Source organism: Micropterus dolomieu, linkage group LG22 (assembly GCF_021292245.1).
Source record: "Micropterus dolomieu isolate WLL.071019.BEF.003 ecotype Adirondacks linkage group LG22, ASM2129224v1, whole genome shotgun sequence".
Lineage (NCBI taxonomy): Eukaryota > Metazoa > Chordata > Actinopteri > Centrarchiformes > Centrarchidae > Micropterus > Micropterus dolomieu.
In genome coordinates, this window is record NC_060171.1 from 20,864,920 (window position 1) to 20,891,521 (window position 26,602).

The 26,602-nt window shown below is 39.4% G+C and overlaps 2 protein-coding genes across 6 annotated transcripts; both read left to right on the forward strand.

The window, feature by feature from the left end:
• The first annotated feature begins 1,296 nt into the window (after positions 1-1,296).
• Positions 1,297-11,064, forward strand: slc17a8 (solute carrier family 17 member 8). 3 transcript variants are annotated; one of them, XM_046038583.1, is made up of 12 exons: positions 1,297-1,397; positions 2,671-2,926; positions 3,196-3,314; positions 4,392-4,506; positions 5,186-5,273; positions 6,009-6,095; positions 7,347-7,489; positions 7,600-7,749; positions 7,870-8,002; positions 8,477-8,587; positions 9,039-9,166; positions 9,653-11,064. In XM_046038583.1, the coding sequence occupies exons 1-12, from the start codon at positions 1,297-1,299 to the stop codon at positions 9,980-9,982; spliced, it is 1,761 nt and encodes a 586-aa protein (XP_045894539.1). In that variant the 3' UTR covers positions 9,983-11,064. The 3 variants fall into 3 exon arrangements, with proteins under 3 accessions (XP_045894539.1, XP_045894540.1, XP_045894541.1); XM_046038584.1 differs by having other exon boundaries at positions 7,347-7,480; XM_046038585.1 differs by lacking the exon at positions 7,600-7,749 and having other exon boundaries at positions 7,347-7,480.
• A 2,902-nt stretch (positions 11,065-13,966) lies between these two features.
• nr1h4 (nuclear receptor subfamily 1, group H, member 4) lies at positions 13,967-26,218 on the forward strand. Of its 3 annotated transcripts, XM_046038589.1 has the most exons (10): positions 14,197-14,270; positions 16,510-16,554; positions 16,643-17,020; positions 19,328-19,468; positions 20,706-20,848; positions 20,971-21,069; positions 21,861-21,960; positions 22,093-22,239; positions 24,484-24,597; positions 24,734-26,215. In XM_046038589.1, the coding sequence occupies exons 3-10, from the start codon at positions 16,714-16,716 to the stop codon at positions 24,970-24,972; spliced, it is 1,290 nt and encodes a 429-aa protein (XP_045894545.1). In that variant the 5' UTR covers positions 14,197-14,270; positions 16,510-16,554; positions 16,643-16,713; the 3' UTR covers positions 24,973-26,215. The 3 variants fall into 3 exon arrangements, with proteins under 3 accessions (XP_045894542.1, XP_045894543.1, XP_045894545.1); XM_046038586.1 differs by lacking the exon at positions 16,510-16,554 and having other exon boundaries at positions 13,967-14,270; positions 20,682-20,848; positions 24,734-26,218; XM_046038587.1 differs by lacking the exon at positions 16,510-16,554 and having other exon boundaries at positions 13,968-14,270; positions 24,734-26,217.
• Positions 26,219-26,602: the final 384 nt, after the last annotated feature.

The following is a 26,602-nucleotide window of genomic DNA, read 5'->3' on the forward strand; positions in this document are numbered from 1 at the left end:
CTATTTAGATCACACAAGTATATGCATCAAACCTCAGTGTAGTTTTGGAAGTAGTCTCTGATTCTCCTACAAAAAGAGAAGGCAATTCCATTCATGTTTCCTGTAATGGAGCTGTGGTATTTATGGTATAAAGACCCTATTTATTGAAAGAGTGTCCACTGGGGATCGAGCCCTCAGTTTATTTATGGAGTGCATAAACAGCTGCAGTACCAGCACCTCTGTGAGCAGTTGCACTGCAAAAGCCCGTCGCTATGACAGACTCTTAGTGCTCAGGCCCACATCACCTGGTCTACTGTTTAAATTTTAAAATCTAAATTTCTACATTTTTAAAATGCTCCATATTTGATTACCTGGTTAAGAAGTAAACTTACTTTGGAACAGGATGAGGTTCTCCTGCTGGCAAATTAAACATTGCAGTGAAATGCCCGTCAGTATCAAAAGATGAGAGATATGGTATTGATGCTCAGTCCATGTGCTGCATAGCTTTATGGCAGCAATTATGATTTCTGTCACTCATAAATGCAGAGATTGTAAATAGCAGTCATGGAAAAGCAGTAGTGTAACCCTGGAACTCGATGGCTGTGTCTTAGGTTTCCCCTGCTCCCATTTTACACCACAGCAGTCCAGCGACTCGTGTCTCTCCTCAAAGCAACTTGTCAAGCTCATGCATCTTTGATTGTTCGTCCACTGGGCTGCTATCAGATGAACCTAACTAGCTGAAGGGATGGTGCTGGGAGATGGTGATAATAATGATGAAGATGATGAGACGTAAAGCAAGGGGCTGGGTTTTGTAAAACTAGCTACACCTGCCCCTCCTCACCAGGAATGGATGAGTTATGAGATGGAGAGGAGATCTAAGCGGCCCATTCAGCTCCGCTGCAGACAAAAGGGGGCACACAATGCCTAGAGACTAAAACCTGGATTCTACACTTTCATCTGTTCTCGTCCTTATTCATCAGTCTTTCTCTAAACTGGATCATCAGGAGATGAAACAAGCTCCAAAGCCTCTGGCTGCATGGTGCTTTGGACATTGAGGAATACTTCAACATCATCCTCCCCTTCACTTCTCTGCGGAATCCTCTCCTCACAACGGAGAAAGGTGGAGAGGAAAAGTCTGTCTTACCTCTGAGGGACCCGTGGCACCACTGAAAGGTGGAGCCAACTCCGGCTGCCACAAGGATGAAGAAGAGCTTCTAGTGGATTTTTTTTTTTGCCTTTCTGAGAACAAAGAGCGTTAGTGAGGTATCAAGACACTGTTTTCAGATAAAGGGAGAGAGGAAAAAATACACGGGGAAAATGCCTTTTGGTGGGTTAGCAGGTTTGAAGGAACAGGTGCTTAAGCCTGGGAAGGAGGAAGTGAAGAACACAGTGGGTGACTCACTAGGAAAACTGCAAAGGTGAGAGGGTTTGTGTGGAGAGTGGTGGGCAATAGGCATGAAGAATGTATGTGCAGGGTGTTTGATCCTTCACAGCTTTTTTAGATGACTGCATGGGATAAACATTTCACTCATTATCCATGTACTGTATTCCATTCACAGTGTACCTGAATTTTTCAAATAACTTTGTTAGAATGCTCAACTAAGAGGGCTGAAACGTCTGCCATCAGAGGGATGGAGAGAGCCTGCAAGTGAGCACATAAAGCCCAGAGTGTTCTCAGAGATCCTGACGATAAATAAATATTTGATTCTTGTGCTTGCCAGTGATGTAATCACAGATTTTTATTTTAAGACGTTAATACATTTTTCATATCTGAAACATATTTCACAGATGGCTGTGTGATGTGTGTGTATGTGGGGGGACATATATAAGGAAGATTGTTGTCATTTTAAGAGATAAAGCACTTAGTAGGCAATTTCCTGGAAAACGAATAGTGTGTGTATGTGCATGTACTTTGCCATATGTCATAAGAATGCACTGGCTTACATTACGAACAAGTGGAAAATGGGAATAACTAAAGGAAATAAGAGAATATAGAAGAGAAGATCAAATTGATCAAAGAGCAATTAATCAATTTGTTATAAATGATGTGAAAAGTCTGATCAAGACATTGTTCTACCCCAAACACACTCATTTGATAGTCTTTTAAAAAATGCCAAATAAACAAAATAACCACAATTTGGACAATTTTGGACCTGTAGAGTCTATTTGTGTTGGCCATTTCTTACAGTCAGCTATTAGACTACAATACAATACAACACATAATGTAACAGGACAAACCAGTAAAGCCAGTGATTCTTCAAACACTGAGCTCATGTTGGACCAAGATTTTTGTGCTTGATTTAAAATATTGATTCCAGTTTGGTTGGAGGAGAACTGTAGCAGGCCTATAGATCTGTTGCAGGCAGATGAAAGCAGGTACAGGGAGCATGGAGACAGAGACAGAGATGGATTCTGGATAGTGGAACAGGTGTGGAGAGTGATGCACCTGAAAGCGTGAGGCTTTACCTCCTGCCCTCTGAAAGAGAGCAGAGAGACTCGTGTTACTTTGCTATTTGCGAAATGATTTTGATGTGAATATTGCACAAATAAAAGGGACCAATAATGTAGAAGGAAGAACATGGATAAAGACAAATATTTTTTACTTCAAGCTGAACAGATAACAACTGACCAGTACCTCTGATGATCAGCTGGCCTTACTACAAAATTATACTCCTGCTGTTTGCTTCTTAGGAAAATAGATGGTAGCAATGTAGAAGAAGAGGACAACATTGAACTGACGGAGGATGGGCGCCCGGTGGCCTCAGCACCACTTCCCGCCCCACTGCTGGACTGCAGCTGTGGCGGTCTGCCCAAGCGCTACATCATCGCCATCCTCAGCGGCCTGGGCTTCTGCATCTCTTTTGGCATCCGTTGTAACCTTGGTGTGGCCATTGTGGAGATGGTGAACAACAACACTGTTTATATCAATGGGACTCCTGTGCTTCAGGTAGCTGGATCAGACATGACCCCTGGGTCACTGACTTTGTAAGACTTATGTGTGTCTTTTTTCTTATAGCTTGATACACTCCAGAATAAATCTCTAAAGAAAGTCTGGCCTTACAGAAGCAAAATAAATTGTAGTTTAAGCAATTTAATCAAATATTTTATGGATTTATATGTGACCAGGTAGAATATACTAAATGAATGCAGTTTGGTGGCAAATGGGACTTTTTTTTTCAGATTTGAGTGTGCTTCTGTTTTTTTCTCCCTTTCCAGAAAGCTCAGTTTAACTGGGACCCAGAGACAGTTGGTCTGATCCACGGCTCCTTCTTCTGGGGCTACATTGTCACTCAAATCCCTGGTGGTTTCATCTCCAACAAGTTGTTTGCCAACAGGTGACATGAACTCCATGGCTTCATTATTGTCAATAGTTCCACTGTAACCCTCTAATCTCTAATAATAAATTGAGTGTATTTGGGTTTTCGACTGTTGGTTTAAAAAGCAAATTGATGATGATGCTTTGTGAGAGTCATTTATTTAACCTTTCTAGATTAGTTGCAGCTATAAACACACTGCAGACACTAATGATGCTGTTGCCCATGAGACAGAAACTGTTTGATGTTACTGTACATGTAAGGTGTGCTGAGACAGCTTAAAGTTCTCTTGTCTTCTGTTGATATAACTGTTGAAGTCATGGTCGCGTAAGCCTTGACCACGCATGTTAAGAAAGGACCACAAGAAAGACAAAAAAAGAGGGGGTGGGGCGCCTCTTTAGTCTGTGTGGTTAAAGGGTTAAAGCTGTATGGTGTGGTGAGCGGTGCTGATGGAGCAGATAGCAGTCCTGTAATAAAAGCTTCACAGGAAAAGAGGACACGCCACTGACAGAGTTAATAATGAAAGATCCTGCCTCTGATTTCTTTCTGAACACCAGCCACTGGAATATTACAAGTGTCACTTACACACTGTTTTGGAAAAAGAGAAGGGGGGGGGGGGGGGGGGGGGGGGGGGGGGGTGAAGGAGAAAAGAGAAGGGAGCTAAACGGCACCCTAGTGATGAAGCAGAAACTTGCGGATTGAATGGGATGTCTTTATCTCAGTGTATGAAAGGCAGAGGCATGAGATCTGTCTCACTGATGACTGAAATGCCTTGACCGTGAGATATTTGAAGATATACTGCTTGCCATTATTAGACTTCAAAAGTAGCTTTCAGACACTGTGTGTTTGTTGTTGTTTTTACCTGTTTCAGAAAAATCTGACAAATGTATAGCTTATACTTTCCTGATAATGTTTTATTATTATTATTTATTAAATATGTTTTTTTTCCTGAAAAAAGACTGTGTGCCCCCCCACCCCCGAGTCAATATAATATAATATGATATATAGTAAAATAAGTGATTCAGGTGGACACTGATGTTAGCGCCCCTTCACTTTTATCCACGCACACAATATGTTGACATTTCAGTATCTCTACAGGGTGTTTGGGGCTGCCATTTTCCTGACATCAGTGCTCAATATGTTCATCCCATCAGCAGCAAGGGTACACTACGGTTGTGTCCTGTTTGTTCGCATCCTGCAGGGCTTAGTGGAGGTAAGTAAAAATGTGTTTGCTGTAAGATAGTGAAAATAATAAAACTAAATACCTCAACATTTTGGGAAAATATGCTTATTTTTATTTACGAGAGTTAGTTGACAATTAATACAACTGTCATGTCTGCGCGATGAATACAAGGCAAACACGAGCAGTCGGTTAGCTTAGCTTAGCATAAATACTGCAAACAGAATTTACCTACAGTACCAGCACCTCCAAAGCAAATTAACATGTTAAATATTTTAAATTTAATCCACACAAAAACTGAACAACAAGTTGTTGTTTTATGTTTTTTTTTGGTGGGATATGTGAGGGACTGTATCACTGCTCCTGGCCAAGAAATAGTCCCCCAATAAAAGCATAACTTGTTTTACTTCTGTACTTTTTGTTGGATTAAATTTGGATTAAACAAGAAAGATATAATGTGTTGGTGATCTGTAGAGGAGCTAGCTGTTTCCTGTTTTTGGGTTAAGCTGAGCTAACTGGCTCCATCCAGTAACTTCATATTTATCATACAAATAAAAGAGCCATATCAATCTTGTCATCTAACTCTCAGGCAAGAAAGCAAACAAGTGTATTTCCCAAAATGTAAAACTACTGCACTTTGTCAGGTGAATCCCAGGTTTCCTTTCAAGTCAATCTTTGACCTTTGACATCTTCCACACCATGTCCCTGCTAGGGTGTCACCTACCCAGCATGTCATGGGATGTGGGCCAAATGGGCACCACCTCTTGAACGGAGTCGCCTGGCCACAACTTCATTTTGTGGTGAGTGATTTCTCAAGTTTCTTCTTGTCAAAATGCTCCTAAATACTCAGTGAACACTCCTAAAACAAGGCTTTTCACTGATACAACCCAGTTTACATAACCTTAAACGTGGGGCTGGTCAGAAAATGGACGTGACAGAGCTAATTTTGATTTGCAAATTTAGCCCACTGCTGTCTCCCATGAAATAACCATGTTGCACTTTAAACTGGTACCATGACAACCCATGCATCAAAACCCTCTTGACATTGTCTGCAAATGAACACAGCTCACCTGCGTAATCTGAAGGAGCTTCCCCCCTCTATTCACCTAAATGAAGTGTCACATTGCTTACTGTCCAAAAGCACTCTCATGCTCTATTCAAAACATCATGAATCTGTCAGATAATGGAAAAAACATTAAAACACCCTCTCTGTTATAGCAGTGCCAATGATTCATTCTGTGTTTATTCAGTAAAACTAATGTGTTTCTATGATGTGTTTGTTTCTATCAAGACACATTCACTCTACAGGGCAGTTTTTGTGTGCAATTGAAAGGCGTTGCATTGTAACTACATAAAGTTAAATCTGTATGTTGTATGAGATGATATTCAAATCTGTGTGTGAACAACATATTGTTTTAGTGTGACAACAATGTCTGAATATTTCATATGTTTTTAGTTAATTATCACAGAGGTCCAATGTTGCTATTGGTACTATAATACCATGACACTGAGATCTGACACCAATCGTTCCCCAGGTTCCTACGCAGGAGCAGTAATCGCCATGCCTCTAGCTGGAGTGCTTGTTCAGTATGTCGGATGGTCTTCGGTCTTCTACATCTACGGTAAGACTGTCTGAATCTGAATGAACACTTTGTGCACTCGCTCTCATAAAAACAATAATGTAATATATTCACATAAAGATAAAATACAATGAATGCAATGATTTGAAAAACAATTGAAAGACCCCAAAAGTAGGCTACAAGTGTGTTTAACAGTTACCAATAGTCTAACGGTACCACATTTACTTATGTTCTTTTTACATACAAAGCATCCCTGATGGCTTTAGTTTAAATAAGTTATAAAGGATATGTGATCATTGATAAATGGATTTTATTTTCTGAGGACTTGTTTAGTATTTTTGATGATCTGCCACCTTACCAAGACTCAAATGGGAAGATAAATAGCCTACCACTTTCATGTCTGTACGGAAGAAGGTAGAAGTTGCCAGGCAATCAGTGGAAACTGCAGGAAGTTACTGCTCCTGGCCTGTGAATAGTCTGGCACATAATCCCACGTAAATCCACAACGTGCTGGCAGTAGCATCATATTTGTCATACCAGCATAAAAGTGGTATTGATGTTCTCATCTTAATCTCGGCAACAGAGAAAGTAAGTAAAAGAGTATTTCCCAAAATGTTGAAGTGTTTTATAAGCTGTGCAAGGGCTCTCTGTGTTTTGCCAATAATTTTAGAACTGAGGTTAACAACGACTTGCATTTTTTTGTTGTCATTTTAACAATAGGTTGTAAAGCAGCAGATTCAACCTCAATTCATATTTATAAATATTGGACATTTTATGTGAAACAGAAAATATCATATAAATGTTATATATAGGCTCAGGTTTTGAATACATTAAATACACTAAGGTGCAAGTTTAGTGACACCCAAAGAGGTTTTCATAGTGCTTGATTAGCATGCTGCTCTGTGGCAGATGTACTTTGTATGCTTTGCACAATAAGTGTTATCTGAATTGCTTTAGAGTTGGATTAAAATGATTAACACTGACATAAAATTCATACTTTGCCAAATGTGTTTTAATAAAAATCTACTTTGTTTCTGCTTTGATATGATCTCGTGATTTATTGGTGTGAATTAGCATTTTCCTGTCTGGGCTCAGTGACTCATACCTTGTTCATTTCATTTTAATAATGAAAATTCTTGTGGTCCAGAGAAGGTCGGGGGTTGTTTTAATTAGTATGTCCTGCCCCTTACAGAGCCTTCACTACACATAGACTATAAACATCTTTAAGTGTATATGTACAAAGGAGCGTATTCATGTTTTTTGTTGTTGTTGTTGTTCTCATTTCACGAAAAGGTGTTTTTGGGATCCTGTGGTATGTCATGTGGCTCCTGCTGGCATATGGAAGTCCTGCTGAGCATCCCACTATCACAGAGGAGGAGAGGACGTACATCGAGACCACCATTGGTGAAACAATGCGCCAACTGAGTGTGACTGAGGTGTGTGAGCATAATGTACTACCAGTTTCAGGGTATCACAGTGCAATCTTGAATCACTTCACTAAACCCTTGACACATGGCACACACTGACTTCTGTCTCCCAATCACAGAAATTCAAGACTCCGTGGCGTCGCTTCTTTACCTCCATGCCTGTCTATGCCATCATCGTGGCCAACTTCTGCCGCAGCTGGACCTTCTACCTGCTCCTCATCAGTCAGCCGGCATATTTTGAGGAAGTCTTTGGCTTCCCCATCAGCAAGGTTGGCCTCACAGTTTCACTACAGCTGTACAAGTGGCAATGACGAATATCTTTAAACACAGATAATTATTCAGAGGACTGATTTACATTATGGCTTCCTGAATGTTTCTTCTCCCAATAGGTGGGGCTCCTGTCCGCTGTCCCCCACATGGTGATGACAATTGTAGTTCCTATTGGAGGACAGCTAGCTGACTTCTTACGCAGTAACAAAATCATGTCTACAACGAATGTGAGGAAACTCATGAACTGTGGAGGTATGTCATGGGAAACTAAGCAATATGTTTTGTTATTCTTGATGAGACTTGCTCCCTGATTTTACTGTATTATAGTGCCCAGTAATCACAAATCAGTATATGAGGAGATATTTCACCATCAGACAGTGTTGTAGATGATGTAGATTTTGACTGATTTCAACCATTCTTGCATTAGCCAGTAGTAGTCAAATATTAATTGTTTTGAACTCTAAAGAAGCAATATATCAACATTGTTTAAAATAACCCCAACATCACTATGCACCATTGCTCTTGTTAGCTTTAACTATTACTAAAACATTTCTTTTGGTATAAAAAAAGAAGACTGAGTCTGATTTCTTTCAGCAGCAGTGTCCTTTGCTGAATATTTTCTCGGCTGCCTTTCTTACAGATCCTTGGCTTACAATTGAAAACGTGTATCACATTGTTTCTCACATGAGCTATTAACTCACATTCACCGGTCCTGTATTTTGTCAGGATTTGGTATGGAGGCGACTCTGCTCTTGGTGGTCGGGTTTTCTCACACTCGAGGCATTGCCATCTCTTTCCTAGTTCTGGCTGTAGGATTCAGTGGATTCGCCATCTCAGGTATTTTCACATCTGCACCAAAGAAACATCTGTGTTTCACGTGAAATGTAAGACCTTTAGTTTGACAGTGTATACCAAGCCTTAAGCATGAGGGTTTTGTTTGAAAACACTCAAATGCTCGGGATGTTGTTTTCTTTTGTACCTTTTTCTCTGTGTTATCCGTCTTTTGCATTATGAAAGACTTGTCAAAAAGATAATATGCAGTACTACATTTCCTTTGGGTGTAATATAGTAAACATGCATTAGCCTGCAAAGCCTTCACACAGGCACTTCTCCTGAATATTTTATAGACTGTTGTCAAGGCAACTAAAAATCCAAATGTGCGTGCAGATCTAAACCACGTTCACTTTTACAAAATATTAAAATGCCCCGGAAAATCAAGAGAATTTATTTTGTAATTGTGACAGTCTTTACTAATAATCAGACGTTCCTGTGTGTACTGTGTCTTCAGGTTTTAATGTCAATCATTTGGATATTGCTCCTCGCTATGCCAGCATCCTAATGGGCATTTCTAACGGGGTGGGAACGCTATCTGGAATGGTTTGTCCTTTGATTGTCGGAGCCCTGACTAAAAACAAGGTATAGCAAGTTGCTTTGTGACACTACAGTAACTGTTTTGCATACATATTAACATATGACCATTGATTAGTTGCTTTACCAGTCATTCATTTAAGATGTTTTGCTCTTGACTGTAATTGAATATTGGGCTAATGCTTCGATCCTTTGATTTTATATTCTGTTGACAGTTTTTTTATTTATTTTTGCATGTATAAAACATCACAGGAAACTCAGGATAGTGTCCTTCACTGAGGTTTTCCCTCATGGCATGTAAAAACTAGCTTTTTGGTCAAACACAGGAACACTGGATGTAATGTTACACATATCAGTGGGTGTTCTTAATAATTTATAGCCTTGTAAAATTTATTATACACATTGCAGTTGTAGTTTTTCCGATGCCATGAGTAAGGCAGTGGATTTACAGTGTTACCTCAGTGGTACATAATCAAAAGATCGGCGAGTCTGCTTTTGACAGGAAATTCATTGACTCCATTCATCTTCCCACAGACTCGTCTGGAATGGCAGCATGTCTTTATTATTGCGTCCATGGTGCATTACTCAGGGGTCATCTTCTACGCGATCTTTGCTTCGGGAGAGCAGCAGGACTGGGCCAACCCTGAGAACATCAGTGAGGATAAATGTGGCATTATTGATGAGGATGAGCTGGCTGAAGAGTCAGAGCTCAACAGCGAGAGCATGATGGCTCCCAAAAAGAGTTACGGAACCACAGACAATTCATCTGGTCGAAAACAGGGCTGGAAAAAGAAGAGAGGGGTGACTATGCAAGAGGAGGAGGAACATTGTGGGAATGGCGACTACCAGGACCGGTACCAGTGAGACGTCCCGTGGGGCAAAGGACTTCCAAAATATCCAAATCTGGTCACAGCTGAAGGTTTGATGTCAGAAACATTGGAGAAGTGACAGAAGCAGCAGCATCATATTTACCTCAAGGTGGCCCTTTTTCATTTTTGGTCAATACTCCAGTTTAACTGTGATGTACTGTAATGTCCACAGAAAATAGTTATGTGTAAACACAACATTAAAAAAGTCGAATAGCTAAAATCAAACATAATATTTATTAGAAGCCCATTGGAGCAACACTAGAAAGAAAGAAACATCAACAAATACAGGATATAATCACAACTAGAACAATAGATTCAAACTGACACATACTATAAATTAATATGATGAGTATAATGAAGCTAAACCAACATTCATGAAGAACATCAGAAACACATATCAACTTTCAAACCTGACTTTACTTTTCCAGCAACCTGCGCTGAACGTACTCCGTCTGTGCAAGCAAACGCCGACTGAACTTATATGTACTGTGAACCATGTGAACAGTTTTTGAAATGTTTAGTGTCAGCTATGCAACGTGAAAAGAGACGCGCTTCTGGAATGTAATATTGGGTTTGAAAGCAGACCACGGTGTTAATGTAACGAGCCTTATTGTGTTTTTTGATTATTTGCCGTTGCTGAATGATTGCACTCCGTCACCGCTCAGCTCGATCTCCTTGTCTGAGTAGGTCTTTGCTCACCATCCATTTGTAATGCACTTCTTCCAGCATTATGTCATTTCCGTCATTTGTAGTGCTCTGAGCTCATAAGGGGACAAAATGGACGTTGCTTCATGAAGCATTTAGTGTAACTCTATTTATCCTTCTGGTGTCTATCTTTTTAGCAATTTCTCAATGTTTGATACATGGAGGCCCAGTTTGGTTCTAAAAATAATGTACTATAATATTTCACTTTAATCATAAAAGTGTAAATTTACACTCACTGTTTATCAGTACTGCTTAAGAAGAGAAAATCTGTTTTGTACAGTAAATTATTATCTTATTGTTTGAGAGAGCATTGATTTGATTTGCACTTTATGTGAACACACTGGAGATGTAATAAACTGCATTTCTACTCTGTATTAAGATTATTTAGAGACATAAATCTCTCAAGAGCTTTTAAGGTTCTAAAATATTGAGTATGTCATGTTATTTTCTGTGTTCAAAAAAAGTATAAAAATAATTATTTATCAAATTGTTAATTGTTCAGTTGTGTAATGGTAAACAAAAACTAAGAGTCTACAGCTATGCTAGCAGCTCTTTGGGGCTGTACCAAGGCACAGCAGTGGTTTGAGTTAAATGCTAATGTTAGCATGGCAGTATGACGTGACAATGCTAACATGCTGGTGTTAGCAATTAGCAGGTAGAATGCGTATCATGTTCTTAATTAAGGGTTTTAGCATGCTAACATTTTCTAATTAGCACTAAACAGCTGACAGCTGAGAATATCTATATCTAATATATATTTTGCAGGTTTTGAGTCATAAAAAAGTAGGTTATTTGACAAATTAAAATTTTGACCTGATGATGGCTCCAGATAAAAAAATTTGAGAATCACAGAAGTTATTACAATTTATCCTGAGATGAATATGAATATCTTGACCAAAGTTCACTTCAGTCCCACCAATATTTGTCAGGAGCTTTTACTTTCTGACTCGATCAAAGTGGTGGACCAACTGACTGACATTGCCATCCAAAGAGCCATGATGCTAGCATGGCTAAAAATAAATAAATAAAGAGTTTCAAAAGCTGAGAGGAATTATTTGAATACTTTTGTGCCTTCTCATTGTGTAATATAGTATCGTTCAGCTTTCAAAAATTTGTTTCCACCCCTCCAGCTCATTTTGACATTTACATGATGAACATAAAGCCTTCATAAAGACACAATTTAGATTTTGTTATTTTCTGTAAGTGCTTGACAGAATAGGCTGTCCCTGTAGCTGCCTGTTTATGTTAGTGGGCTCAAATGCTCAAATTAGACATTTTTAAATATTCCAAAGACTGCTCTGTTTCCCATCACACTGTAGTAAACATCCTCTTATCTTTACACTGTTGCTTCATTTTCACCACTGAAGATAATTAGTTGACAGGATATGCTTCATCAGTGTTCTCGTTCTTACTTCTCCGAAGTCACTGCCGTTTAAAAAGACGATAGTTAGATGGAGTAATTTTTAATGTAGAATATATATACAAATATATATATATATATATATACACACACATTTATACATATGTTAACACTTAAAATTGATTGCTTTCTGTGTCTAGTCATTATTCCCTCAGAAGTTATGGGGCTTTGTTGCTGGTTGTCCAGGCAGTGCTCGTCCTTGAAAACAAGCGGACAATTATGTCACTTTCCAGGGTGTGTTTCTGTGTACGTCACTTACGATATGGTCTCTCTGGAATGAGTAACAAAAACCCAAGGTGAAACGAAAGCCCCACCCAAACCACTCAATATCTGCCTCCTTGTCACACCACATGAAGAGAGCTATCTAAAACAGGATGAACCTCAGCAATACTTGTGTGCTGTAAATGTAACTTATAAATATGTTCAGTGGAGTGGTGTCCGTCCCTTCCCAGAGGCCATCGCTAATTCCCCACATACTCTCAAAAACAGACCAGATAGTCCACAAACAGCTGGCAGCCAATGGCAAAGGTTCTGTTTATTTCACAGTGACTGTCTGTTGACTCAGAAGGGCCTCTTTGGATGGAGCAACAACCCATCAATGATTAAACTATTGGTTTTTGACAAATTAAGGACTATAAAGGCTCATTTGATTTCCTGATTACTGGTACTGCACATTCAGTGGCTTAATAAAATGGCTTTGATCAGATGGCAACAATGCCACAGTCTGCTTTTAGAGGTTTTATATGATATCCTCAATTTATCCCTGTGATTATTATGAAAATATTACAAAAGAATTCAGGGTAGCAGCAGTTAAAAGACACAAAAGCACACCACAACACGTTTTTTTAGGTTTAAGTTAAAAAGGATAATCTCTTAAACGGATAGCAGCACTTTCAACCGACTTGCTTGTACTAATGCTAATGACTGGATGTATATTCCATCTGTGATGTTTGTGAGGGCGGGATTGTGGGATTTCTGGTCTGCTGGAGAATTCATGCAGCAGCCTCTTGTCTTGGTAAGATAAAGAAGGATTTTTTGGAGGGGGGTGGGCGGGGGTTTGGAGGGGGGGATGACATGGACAGGAATGGACAGTTTAATTAATAACCACCATCCATTTCTCCCTGACCTCAACTGGTCACACATGCTCTCACTGGAGCCCAGACACAAGCAGCTAAATGTTCATTAGCAAATATTGATTGAGCTGAAGCTCACGGCGTGGATATCAGAAACGAGGCTGAAAAAGAGGAAATTTAGCGTGCAGGAATTCAACATCAAGTGGCCAAGATAAGGTAAGAACTATGAGATTGAGTCTGAACATATTTTATTTTTCACTGGTGAACAGGTGACTTCTTACGAGCCCTCAGTGTGCCACTGTGTCTGAGGTATGTTTGGCTGCTGTGTGGGTTGTGAGAGTGGACTGGAGGTTTCTGAATCCTTGTGGGTTGCTTTTGGACTCAGGGGAAATTACACTGAGTTAATTAAAAACAAAAAGTGGCAGATGAAGCCTATAAAAGTAATGTCTCACATGTGACCATGTTGTGGCCTTGACACCAGAAAGTTGTTTGTTACTCATGAGATACCTTCAAGAACATATACAATTCAGATTTTTATCACATTTTTTAAATGAGCTGTAGATTCTGAACACTCACATATATTATATTTAGTAAAATTACATTAAGAAAGACAACTGATTTTGTCATACATCCTGTCAAGTGAGCCCTTATGACACAATTTGTATTTGAATATGTAATGAGTGAAAACATGTAATTACTGCACTGACAGGAGGTCGTAAGAAAATGCTATTTCCATGACTCACTCTTTGGGAGGCCTGCCATGTGTCTTGCCATGTGTGTTGATGTAGAGACTCCCAGGCTGATGTTTAATTACACTGTGGTGCAGGTTGCAGAGGATCCTGCAGATCTATAAGGGTGTTCCGGAGATTTTCACCATGGTTTAAAAATCACTGTTTATGCTTGTTGCAGAAGTTAACAGAGGCTTACTACTACTTTGTGGCCCAGTCCAACCTGTAGTTTCTGAGTTGGTACCTGTCGACCCTCCTGAATGAATGAGTGGGTGGGCCCCGACATCAATGTGGTGGGACCACTGGAAATCCCACCCAGCAATGAATTCGCCATCTCGGAGAGCTCCCACTTTTTTGGTAAGTTTACTTGTCAGGAACCAGCTCACAGACAGATGAAGCCACAGAAGAGTCTACAGCCGCACAGCAGTGCTTTGAGCTAAATGCTAACTTCAGCATGCTAACATCCTCGCAACGACATTAACTTGCTGATGTTTAGCAGATAAATTTTTTTACCATGTTCACTATCTTAGATGAGTATATTAGCATGCTAACAGTTCAAATTCAAATTCAAATCAGCTTTATTGGCATGAATGTATAACAACAATATTGCCAAAGCTACAACTAAATTACAAAAGATCAATTAATTTCATACATTGTTTCATACAGCTAACAGTTTTTATTTAGCACTTAACCCCAAATGAAGTTTATGTCTAGTTTTGCAGGCATTTGGTCTTAAAGCAAAGGTACAAAATTTGACCGAATGGCCTAACGTTAGATGAATTGTCAGGGATCACCAAAGTTATTATAATTGATCCCGGGGGAGACTTGAATGTCTGTACCAATTTGCATGGCAATCCATCCTACAGTTTTTGAGATAATTCACTCTGGACCAAAAATGGTGGTCCAACATTCCCTCATGGCCATGTCTCTAGCATGGCCAAAAATACGTGCATGCTGCTGTGTCCTTCCCAATTCTTTTATTCTCCATGGACATGACGACACAAATGATCCTCCTCTCCTCAGGTAAACATGAAGATATAGGCACACCTATAGGCTAAACATGTAAATGCATGAACCAGTTCACATCCATGTCTGTCGACTCACAAACTCAAGCAGCACCATTCAGTAGCAGTCAGCTGGTACCCAAATCTGGAAATGACTCCACATATTAGCCAGCTATTGTAATGATGTGAATAAATGTGACGGTGTGTGGTTAATGAGTAACCGTGGTGACCTTTGCTCTCCTTGGGATTTCTCAAACAAGCGCCAAGTAGTTCAGTACTTGATCTGCTGTTCTCACATCTTTTAAGGAAGGTTTCCCATGAAATGAAATAAATGGAAGATGATTTGTTAGTTAGAGGCAAAGGAAGGACTGATCTCTAAACCAAAGCTGGACTGTCGGGATCAGAGAGTGAAGTCTCTGAATAGTTTGTGTGTTTGGTCACACAGACATGGCCATGGTCCAGACCAAGTCTTCAAGAGGTTAGTGGTACATATACTTATACAGCTGTTTAGTGTCAGGTTGCTTCGATGAACGCCTGACAACCTTTCAGTGAAGTTGAGGGATTATTCTTGTGGACTTGACATGGTGTTTGAAATTGTGATCACCACCCCTCTGATGTTTTTAAAGGAAATGTCACATCATGAACATGTCACACTTGTTCTGGAAATCAGTAATGACAAAACAACTCTGCAATCCTATTAACATTCCTGTTTTTGTTTTAAAAGTGCTTGTTTTCTAAAAGACGTGGTGTTCTCTGTCCAAGCGAGTTGTTAATCATTTATGGGTTTATAGCGTGTGCTATGTGGGTTACCGACTACTGCTGAGCCAGTTCCTATTATTATATATTATTATATTGTTATTATTATAACATGCTTCTGCAGGGAAGCACTTGAAATAAAAACCAAACCAGATATATCACATATCAGAGATATCAGAGCATGAAAATAGAAGTCACTTGACTTGACATTATGTAAAATTGATCTAGTTTGCTATTTGGCTGCTTCAGACACTTAAACTTCACCATTTTTATTTGAGTAACCAGTCCACATTATTAAACCTACACTAATCAATATTTTTATAAAAACAATATGTTGAATGACCTTAATGTGAAAGGGGTCACTCTTAGTGATGGTCCCTCAGATAATTCTCATCAGACTCTGCACCTCACAGTTCTACGACACGATTTAGCATCTTTCAGCTCATTGTTTTGGTTTTCTGGCCTGTAACTTTACTGTTTAGGTTCACTCTCTTGACTCTTATTTGCGTCATTTCCAGACAAAGTTGGCGACAAGCGGATGAACATAGTAGAGCTTAGCAGCTAAAGAGACATATATTTCCCTCTGTAGTTGGTGGAGACCAAAAACAGTTAAAAGATAGGGAATATTGGACTTTTATTAATCAGGTGGCCAGAAACATATCAACCTCTTATGGTAATTATACGTCAATGCTGTGTTTACAGCTTGTTACTCTGCAAACCAAGTGGCCCAAAAAAAGTTATTGTCAGTTTAACTTTTGGTATCTGAAACAGATTTTTAAGCTCTTGGGATCTAAAAGTAAATGTGACTTGCCTATCTATTATGTTCAATTGTATAGGCATTAAAGTTCATTCTTCACCTTGAAAATGGCAGATCAAAGCCAGTAAGTGGACCTTGAGTTGAGGGTTTTTTTGTCTTCTGTACATGCTGTTTTTAGGTAGTTTATCATCCCTCTCCTACTTCTGTCTTAGATATTCTGGCAGATCAAGGCAGTCCTCTCCTGCAGGATCCAGACATCTTACCCTTCACCAGTTATCCCAGCATGCAGTACCCGTCCCAGGAGCCAACCATGTCTTCGACACCATACTACTCCAGTCAGAATTACTACCCTCCGTACAATGTAGATGAATGGTACTCACACACAGGGATTTATGAACTGAGGAAAGGACCCCTGGAGGTCAGCTATGATGCTGAGATGGAGGAGGTGTCCCCTGTGGTGCCTGTTGTGTGCAGGAGGACCCGGCACATGTTGCAGACCGGACGGGTCAAGGGCGAGGAACTGTGTGTTGTGTGTGGAGACAAGGCCTCTGGATACCACTATAACGCTCTCACCTGTGAGGGATGTAAAGGTGAGGGAAGATGCACTGTAGCAACACAAATACGCTGGATTTAAATGCAGAACAGTTATATTGGTGATTTTTGGTCCCCTCTCTTCTGGCAGATTTGCTTGTATTTTATTAATAAGGGCTGTTGGTGTAAAGGGAGCTTTACTTTTTAAATAAAATAAATAGTCCACAACAAGTTTAAACACAAATTAGAAACACGTTCTGTAAAGAAGCTTCCAGGCAGATGATGTGTTTGTGATCAACTATTCAGGCAAAAGGCAGAGTCTAAATTAACAACCTATGAGACATGCATTGTATTTATCTGAGGTTGTGTTTTTACTGTTTAAAGTACATCTCCAGGCACAGGCAAAGGCTGTTGCTGGTGTAGAGTATATAGTAGATTATCATTTGGCATTTGGCATTTGTGCTTACTAAGGGGGCAGGTAAGGGACAATTGTTCAAAGAATATGCTTTGGTGCTGCACCTGATTTTAGTTTGTGTGCTACTGGTAAAAACAGATTAAGAGTTGTTTAATAGTATATTACTACTACTGCTGCACACTGTGGCATAATGCTGTTGATTGAATATTTAATTACATGCCAGGAACAGGCAGTAACATCCACGCAATCATACAGTGCATCAAGTTCAGATCTGAGCGTGACTTCTTCAGCTGCAGATAAGATTTAACGAGAACAAAGGATGTATGAAGAAATATTACACTAAGAGCAAACATAACTTTACAACCCCTCTCCATGTAAAAATGATCCACTTGGGGACAGTGGAGTTGTGGCCTTTAGTACCTCCTCCCCACGCTTTTATGGCAGTGAATTTGCTGTGATTCCTGCCAAAACACAGGGTGAATGGATATGAGTGTAATTCCACACTGTGAGCCTGGACAATGCCAGGAGTGCAGCAGCTGCCATTTGACTGAGAATAGGCTCAGGTCTACCTGGTACTGCTGCCAGATTGGGTTCCCTCTCACCTTTCTGTAGCACAATGCAGGAGCAACCTGAGCTCAGTTACGCTAATGCATGCCATTCTGCTTAATGTTGTATATCAGAATGTCTAATACCTGTTCCAACGTTATTCTGTGTGTGTGTGTGTGTTGACTTGGGCTACCCTCTGTGACACAATTCAGACTAAAGACCAGTTAATTGAGGACGGCTTGTCCAATTGGGTACAAAAGTTGTGTCCCTAATTAGGAAAAAGCAGATTTTTGGGTCAGTGGTTAAGGTTAGGGTTGGTTTCCAGGAATGAATGTAAATCTATGTAATGTCCCCAAATGTGACTTAAGCAAACGTGTGTGGTGTATGTGTCTGTGTGCGTGCTTTTTTGCTCTGTTGCTCTCTCCTTATCTGGAGCATTGCCAGCTGGATTCTCTCTGTGACATTATTAGAACAATGTGTAACCAATGAGGCTGGAAGAAGATCAGATCCTTTACTTATGTAAAAGTAGCAATACTAAATTTGAGTCAGTGTAAAAGGATCATCTGCAAAAAAAAAAGCAGTTATAATCAATGTTTTCATCTTAACAATCGCACAAATGACTATGTGTATGTGGAAGGGGTCACTTGCTATGAACCATTTAGCATCTCATTATTTTGGTTTTCTGGCCTGCAAATTTTGTGTTGTGGTTCACCCTCACCAGCGTTCTCATAAGTGTTGTTTTGAGCTCCAGCAGCCAGCTTTAAAAACTGACTGTACACTACCTGCCCAGCACCAGACAGCTGACAGACACGGTTAGAGACTAGCTGGTAAACATAGTTTAGACAGGTATTTCCCTCAGGAGCTGGTATAGACCAAAAACAGAGCTAAAACATGTTCACCATATAAACATAATAGATGATATGTCACTGTTGTTTTCACAGCTTGTTTCTGCTGCTACCATGTGGGCCAAAAAACCCCCACTAGAATGTGATATCCAGAATAAGCTCTTCCAAACTTGTAATTTTATTATCCCTGTCACATTTTATGCAAGCAGCCATTTACTGCTGCTTCTGAGATCATTTACACCACTTTATATCATGTTATATAGTTACTTACAAGATTGCATCATATTTGTAAGACAAATGTCTTTTTGAATAGATCCTTAATCTGCAAAGTAACTAGTTGGCATTAAATATAGTTAGAAAAATTTGTAAAAAGTACAGTCTGAAATGTAGTCCAGCAGAGGTATAATTAGTATTAAATTTGAGTAAGTACAAGTACCATAGAAATGTACTTAAATGCATTATTTTAAAGAATGTACTTATTACTTTAAGTGTGAACATTCTGCATCAGCATCTTCTGTGCCTGGCTCACAACCATGGCCTGTTTTGTCATCCGTGTCCAGGTTTCTTCAGACGGAGCATCACAAAGAATGCAGTGTACAAATGCAAGAGTGGCGGAAACTGTGAGATGGACATGTATATGCGCAGGAAATGCCAGGAGTGTCGGCTAAGAAAGTGCAAGGAGATGGGCATGCTGGCTGAATGTGAGTATCACTGATTTTTCCTTAGGTTATGGTGACAAGATGCCGAAACAATCAGTGCTACGGGAAATTAAAAAATTGTGGGCATATTTCCACTTGCTATCATGCATCAATTCAAACTGACGTGCAGCGTCCACATGCAACACACTGTCCTGTTAAATGCTGACGTGGTGAGCCCTCATTTTCCATTCTGACATGGCCTGTTGAGTTTTACTGGGGGATTGAATGTCACATATCACACAAGAAAAAAACAGACACCTTAAGCTCCATTTAGGAAAACTGAACTTCTAATTGGCTTCCGTCATTGAGAGTAATATGCTATGGAGTGCTGTTTGCCTTAAAAAGCTGTCTTAACACTTTTGGCTATCTGGGAATGTAGTTGTGTATTTTCATACCTTAGTGTGAAGACAGAACTTGTAAATGTGAACATGTACTTTCGGAGTCTTTAGAGGATTATTCGTTCTTGGGTCTATCAAGAGCTGTCAGTTGAAATGAGCAGGAGGATGGACTGGACTCCTGTTGTTCATAAATAATGAGGGGGAGTTGTGATGAATATTGCAGGGTGGCAGGAATTCATGACTCCACCTGCGGGCACAATAAGAGCTCAACAAGTTAGACTTTTTTGGTAATATTGTAAAAAGACAGATGCTTACTTACGGGAGAGGTGGCTTTCTGTCGTATTTCTTTGATCACTCCTCTAGCAGCATTGTCCTCTCAATTTGTGTTTAAAGAGGGAAATTATTTCATCACTATTTGATTGAAGTCAAATAGAAATTATGTAAAGAACTAACAAGGTTTCACATTCAAGAATTGTAGTTAGAAAAAGTTATCATACTAAAGGATGGCGAAGTGAAAAATGTAGCCATTACTACAGCAAAAGTAGCTTTAAAACAAACACATAATAAGGTCATAAAATGGAAAGTAAAAGAGTAAAATTGAATGAAATAAGACAATAAATCTAAAAAAGGAATAGAAACAATAATGCAAACATTGAAATTTAATTTTTGACTTATGGATCACTGACACGATTACGTTACAGTTGATATAATATATGATGTTGAAATATTTATGTCAGTTACAATTACAAAAAGAATAATTAAGATTCTCACTTCACTAGTATTTCTATGCAGTATTAGTTCTAACTTTCATATACTCTGAAAATTAACATTTATAAATGCTGTTGAATAAAGCGCTGTGAGGTATTTAACACACATAGTGAAGCCTTCATCACCGCTGGCAGGCCTGCTGACAGAGATCCAGTGTAAATCTAAAAGGCTGCGAAAGAACACCAAGGCCTCCCCGGGACAGTCTACTGGAGACGAGACAGAGGGGGCAGACAACACAGACAACAAACAGGTCACATCAACCACCAAAGTGTCAAAGGTAATCACAGCCTCTGCAGAGTCCTGAAAGATGGTGTTTTTTCCACCCTTGTTTTATATAATGTGACATAACCTGCATCGCCACTTAAGGATGTGTTGTCTCTGTTTTCTGCTTGTTTCCAGGAAAAAGTTGAAATCACCAAAGAGCAGCGGGCACTCATGAATCTCATCGTAGATGCTTACAACAGACATCAAATTCCTCAAGATATGGCCAAAAAACTGGTACATCAGCCTCAATATCACTTCAGATTTCAGACTACATCAACATTAAAAAAGATCCAATAGATAAGAATTGGTAACAGAGGGCGCGGCTCATGTCCTGGTTTGGAAACCTATCCTTAAAGAACAGAAACTCTCTGAACCAAATTGTCAAATGGTCTCGTAGACTGATTGAGTGAGTCACAGCTTAACCCAGTGTCCCTGTACACCAGACAGTTACAGTAGATAACTGGCTCGATTTTAAATGATGACTCACTCTCTTTGCACAATGAATTTCACCTTCTTCCTTCTAGACGAAGGTTTATAGCCCTAAAGTGCAGAACAAAGTGGCATAAAAATAGCTTTGTTCCAGCAGCCACTCAGAGAAACTAGTTGCACAGATGATATAGAAGCAACACTTATTTATTTATTTATCTTATTTATTTATTTGATTGATGATTGGAACCTTGAGTACTTTTATTATGTTTATCTACTGTATACTGCCCAGGACTATTGTCTGTTTGTTTCTAAAATGTGAGGATGACTTGTCCACTGCAAGACAAGTTTACCTATGGGTACAAATAAAGTAACCTAACCTAACATACTAAGCCAGAACAGAAAGATGCCACACTCGGACCATTTGGCTGACATCTATCTAAATTTCAGACACAGAAGTTCACATGATGACATCCCTAGATCTTTAATGCCGCTATCGATTCAGATGCTGAATGTTGTTGTTCTCAGGCTCACAGCACTGCTGTAACCTACTGTTGCAGCTTGGTCTTGGCTGTTTACTCTTGTTGTTTCCCCTTCAGCTACAAGAACAGTACAGCGCAGAGGAGAACTTCCTCCTATTGACAGAAATGGCAACAAGTCAAGTTCAAGTTCTGGTGGAGTTTACAAAAAACATTCCAGGTATTGTTTCCTAAATTGCAAATGTTATAGATTAAAGACAGTGTAACTCACTGATACCATAAGATCAGTACAAATCCAAATAGCTTCAGTGGTCTTTGCTGGATGTAATGAGTGGCGCGATACATCTGGCAGGCTTTCTCTCTCTGGACCGTGAGGATCAGATCGCTCTGCTGAAGGGTTCGGCTGTGGAAGCCATGTTTCTGCGCTCAGCTCAGGTTTTGAGCCGAAAGATGCCCAACGGACACACAGAAGTTTTGGAGGAGAGGATACGCAAGAGCGGTGAGTCAACTGAAGTGATGTATGAAAATGTAAAGTACTGTCTGATTCTACACACTGTACTTTAGGTACTCTTGAACAGCGTTATCAAAATTTTCACACATATCCTTGTGGTTATACAGTAAAAACTATGGCCTTAAAAACTCTTATGACGCAAATGAATTTTTAAGTGTGAAACTAGAATATTTTTGCTCTTAATTCATGACCTTTAAGATTCATGGTCCTTTGCTCTACCAGATCAGCACTTTGCAGCATCATGACATTTGTAGTTCCACCTGCTGCCAAGCAGCCAGGGCTAGTCAGATCCTCCTTCAATAATTGATCTGCCTGATCTGATCTGTGTGATGCAGCTGGGAGATGTGTGCTGACCTGTTGATCTCTGGCTGGGTGTAGGTTACACACGCACACACAACCTCGCTGGGTACACTTTCACTCTGTTTAGGCATGTGTGTGGGCATGCTGACAGGTGAACGAGTGCATTCAAAGAAAACCCAGCACTATAGTGGCACTAGGTTTGATTTATTAAAACACACACAAGTTGTTTCGTCCATGGAAAGGTTTTTCTCTCTATTTACACAAATATCCCACATCAAATAGTTTACTGCTGGGTGGTTTTAAATAATCATTCATATGTATCCGATGTGTCATTATGTCAACCAGGTTGGACAGTTAGACAGACAGCGGCAGTGATGGCAGGAGTATGTGTGAGTCACTGGGTCCCTCAGCGCAGCTCTGGTGTGAATGGTGGGGATAAGATATATTCACACTAAAGGCCAGTCTGGGAGAATAAGGGAGCAAAGCTGTCTGAAGAGACCATTGTTCCTTATCAAAACATCAGGAGTGGCATTGTCCACTTCTCTCCCTCTGAGCTTCACTGGCATTTCTGAATGCTCGATGATGTGTTCGAGCAGCCAGACAACCTCTGCCAGTTTGAAGAGGGTTGAAATTAGGAACTGTTGCCAGTGTGCAACAGCAAACTGAATGCAAACAAAATTAAATTAAATAGGGAGCAGTTTGTAATAATCATCCTTATTTATTTTTGCATCACTAGCTAAAGAAGAAAAGAACAGAAGTTTACATCTGTTACATGCTGAAGGGCTTTGCAGATATTTTCTCATTTTAGAGAATGTGATCTGTAAAAATGTATGACCAGGAAATATATGATGCAAAGTACTAACAATCCTCTTGTGGAATGATGAAAATTTTACAGTTATGACTACTTGTTACATAGAATAGATATTACAGCTAAAATGTTTATTATAAAAACGTCTATTCTCTAAAATTCACCCCCTTTCTTCTGTTTGCCTTAGTTAATCACATTTATTTTGGATGCCAGTCAGGTTCATAAATATATATGTGCAGTATTTTCACAAATGGAGTCAAGAATATTCGTGTTATTTCTTTCTGGGCTTTTTTTCAGCTATTTTTTTCATCCTCTTACTCTCCTTTTCTTTGCCAGTTCAACTGTAACACTCACCTCAAAACAGTTAATTAGAGGATACCTTTGACCCTCTGATTTCTATTTGAGTTTTACAGTTAGTGTTTGAACCCTTGAGTAGTCAGTGTGAAATGCGATTTCAGCAAATTGTCAGAGTGTCAAATGTGCAAAACTGTAAAACGTTTAGAAAAAGTGTTAAATTTAGTCTGTTTTTAATTGATTACATTAACTATTGATAGTTGAATGTGTCTCAGGTTCCATTGTTACCATGTAAACAACTGAGGAAAAACTAATAACATATGATAAATAAATCATAACAGGCAAATATATGGGAAGGGGCAAAAACTTAAAGCATTGTTTTCAGGTTAGTTGTCTAGCTTTGTTTATGTCACTATTGATTTCAGTTTGACATTTTTGCACACATACTTATTTCATCTGCATTGAGATATAGATCACTTCTTATTTTGAAAGGTAATTATTTGGGAAAGTCAGTTTACAGTGTTTAAATTTTGACATCAAGGAGATTTCCAGTAGCCCATATATGAATAAATAGATTGTTATACATATAGGGGAACAGCAGATATAAATCTGTAGTATTTAACCTCAACAGTCAGAACTTTGTGGTCAAAGAAAGGTTTACCTTAAATGTATCAATTTTGCATTGCTAATGTGTTACTGTATATATATGTGCTGAAACTACAGTAGGTAATAAAACCATGGCTTAAAAGACAGCTCATTCACTGATCACTGATCTAAAGTCTGGACATTCAGCAAAGTGTTTCTAAATAACATCGTGCTTATTTCTGCAGGTATATCAGATGAGTTTATCACACCATTGTTCAACTTCTACAAAAGCATCGGTGAACTCCACATGGTGCAGGAGGAACAGGCTCTCCTAACCACCATAACCATCCTGACACCAGGTGAGCCGGTATCAAGAGCTTTCAAAGTGCCAGAAGTAGTTTATAATGACACTATGTAAGGTGTTTTTTAAAATTCAAAATAATTTCAGTAATGTTTTCATATTCTATCATCACGGTTCGCTCTACTCCTCTCCAGATCGGCCTTATGTGAAGGATCAGCTGGCTGTTGAGAGACTTCAGGAGACCATGCTGGACATGCTGAGGAAGCTGTGTGTCCTGCAGCATCCACAGGAGCCACAGTACTTTGCTCGTCTCCTGGGCCGCCTGACAGAGCTGAGAACACTCAGCCACTACCACGCAGAGATGCTCACATCCTGGCGAATGAACGACCACAAATTTACCCCGCTGCTCTGCGAGATTTGGGATGTGCAGTGACACACCAGGAGAAGTGAAGAGAGTGATGACGACGTGAACATTTCACCTTGCAAAACAAAGTCGGTCCAACTACAGTGCATATGTGTGGCCTGACCTTGGTGGCATTAGTCATGTACTAACTCAGTCAGTCGTTTAGAGCAGGGGTTTTCAGTCTGAGACTCTGGGCCTCCCCTCAGACAAAGCTTGGAAAAAGGGGCCCCCTAGCCCCCTCTTAGTTTACTTGTTTAATTTCGCTCAGTTTCTGTAGACCTGGATTGTCATGTTATGATTGATATTTCCGATAGGCTCTCAACAATGGAGCCAAGACATCCTGCTGTTTGACATTACTTCAGACTTACCAAATACATAAAAAAGGTCTGACCTAAGGTATTTATTAGTTTCTGACTCTGGGAAAGACAGTAAACTCCCCCAAAACAAATGTATTCTGAACTATCTCTGGAACCAGTCACATTTTGGCTATTCTATGTGATTTTCTTTTGATAACAATATTTTTTCACTGTCTTTCACTGAGCCTTCCCTGTTTGGTGCCCCACTGGGGAGGCCCTCCTCCAACTTTGAAAACCTCTGGTTTAAAGTATTGTTTGTGTTTATTGTGCTCAGTTTTGTTTATTTTATAGTTTCATCATGTCTTTTTACTGTGTGATTCTTGAGAATTGTGTCATTGTTGAGACGTTTGAAATGACTTATTTTTCACAGTGTAGGCTACATCGTGTAAAACATGTCCCAAGCGTGATTAGTCAGACAAGTACAAACACTGGAACTTATTCAAAGCAAAGACGGTGCTCATAAGAAGTGTGAGGTTTAGATTACATTGAGTTTAATAATGGGCTCATTTATTTTTTATTTGTAAAACTCACAGTATTTACTACATATGTGCTTTAAATATGTTATATGCTCTGCCTCAATAAAAGACAAGATTAACAGGAAAAAGGTTGATGTTGGAACATTCATGCCTGTTAGTCAGCACAGACTATTCGAGCGTGCATATACTGCATGATTCTTGTTCCTCTTTAATCTTTCTGAAACTTCTTAATAATCTAATTCTCAATAAACTAAACTCAAATATGTTCAAATTTCTTAAAGAGCACTGATCATGTATTAAAATATGAATGCCTAAGGGGTTTCCTTGATAAAATATGGTCTTCCACCTGCAACAACAGCTTACAAAAACAAGCACATTTTATGCCTTATTTATGCCTACATTTAACCCTCTGCTAATATTTATTTTCAGGGGAGCATCAGAACAAATGCACCACAGTTACAGGACCAAAACTGTGTTTAATTATAGAATATTTAACTTTGAGGTTGCCCATTATAATGTATACCATTACAGTGGTGAATTGGTTTAAATGTTTAATGTGTGGTTCCTCTGTTTTCCCTTTTTGTAAAGCTCTTTCTTTCTTTCCTTCTTTTTTTTATGCATAGTGACACCTGGCATACTGTTATTATTGCTGGTAGTAGCCGAAGCTGCTCATTGCAACAGCAACACCACCCCCACCTGGAGTAGTATTAGTATCAGTATTAGTATTAGTATTAGTAGTAGTAGTAGTAGTAGTAGTAGTAGTAGTAGTAGTAGTAGTAATAGCTGTAGTGAGGATCCATGTTTTGAGCAACAGACATTTACCACATT

Excerpts from the sequence above, each read along its gene's own strand:
- nr1h4 (XM_046038586.1), top strand. The coding sequence starts at position 14,174 with ATGAATGAGTGGGTGGGCCCCGACATCAATGTGGTGGGACCACTGGAA. Across the intron at positions 14,271-16,642 it reads GGAGAGCTCCCACTTTTTTG|ATATTCTGGCAGATCAAGGC; the intron begins GTAAGTTTACTT and ends CTTCTGTCTTAG. Across the intron at positions 17,021-19,327 it reads CACCTGTGAGGGATGTAAAG|GTTTCTTCAGACGGAGCATC; the intron begins GTGAGGGAAGAT and ends ATCCGTGTCCAG.
- slc17a8 (XM_046038583.1), top strand. The coding sequence starts at position 1,297 with ATGCCTTTTGGTGGGTTAGCAGGTTTGAAGGAACAGGTGCTTAAGCCT. Across the intron at positions 5,274-6,008 it reads GGCCACAACTTCATTTTGTG|GTTCCTACGCAGGAGCAGTA; the intron begins GTGAGTGATTTC and ends ATCGTTCCCCAG. Across the intron at positions 6,096-7,346 it reads TTCGGTCTTCTACATCTACG|GTGTTTTTGGGATCCTGTGG; the intron begins GTAAGACTGTCT and ends TTTCACGAAAAG.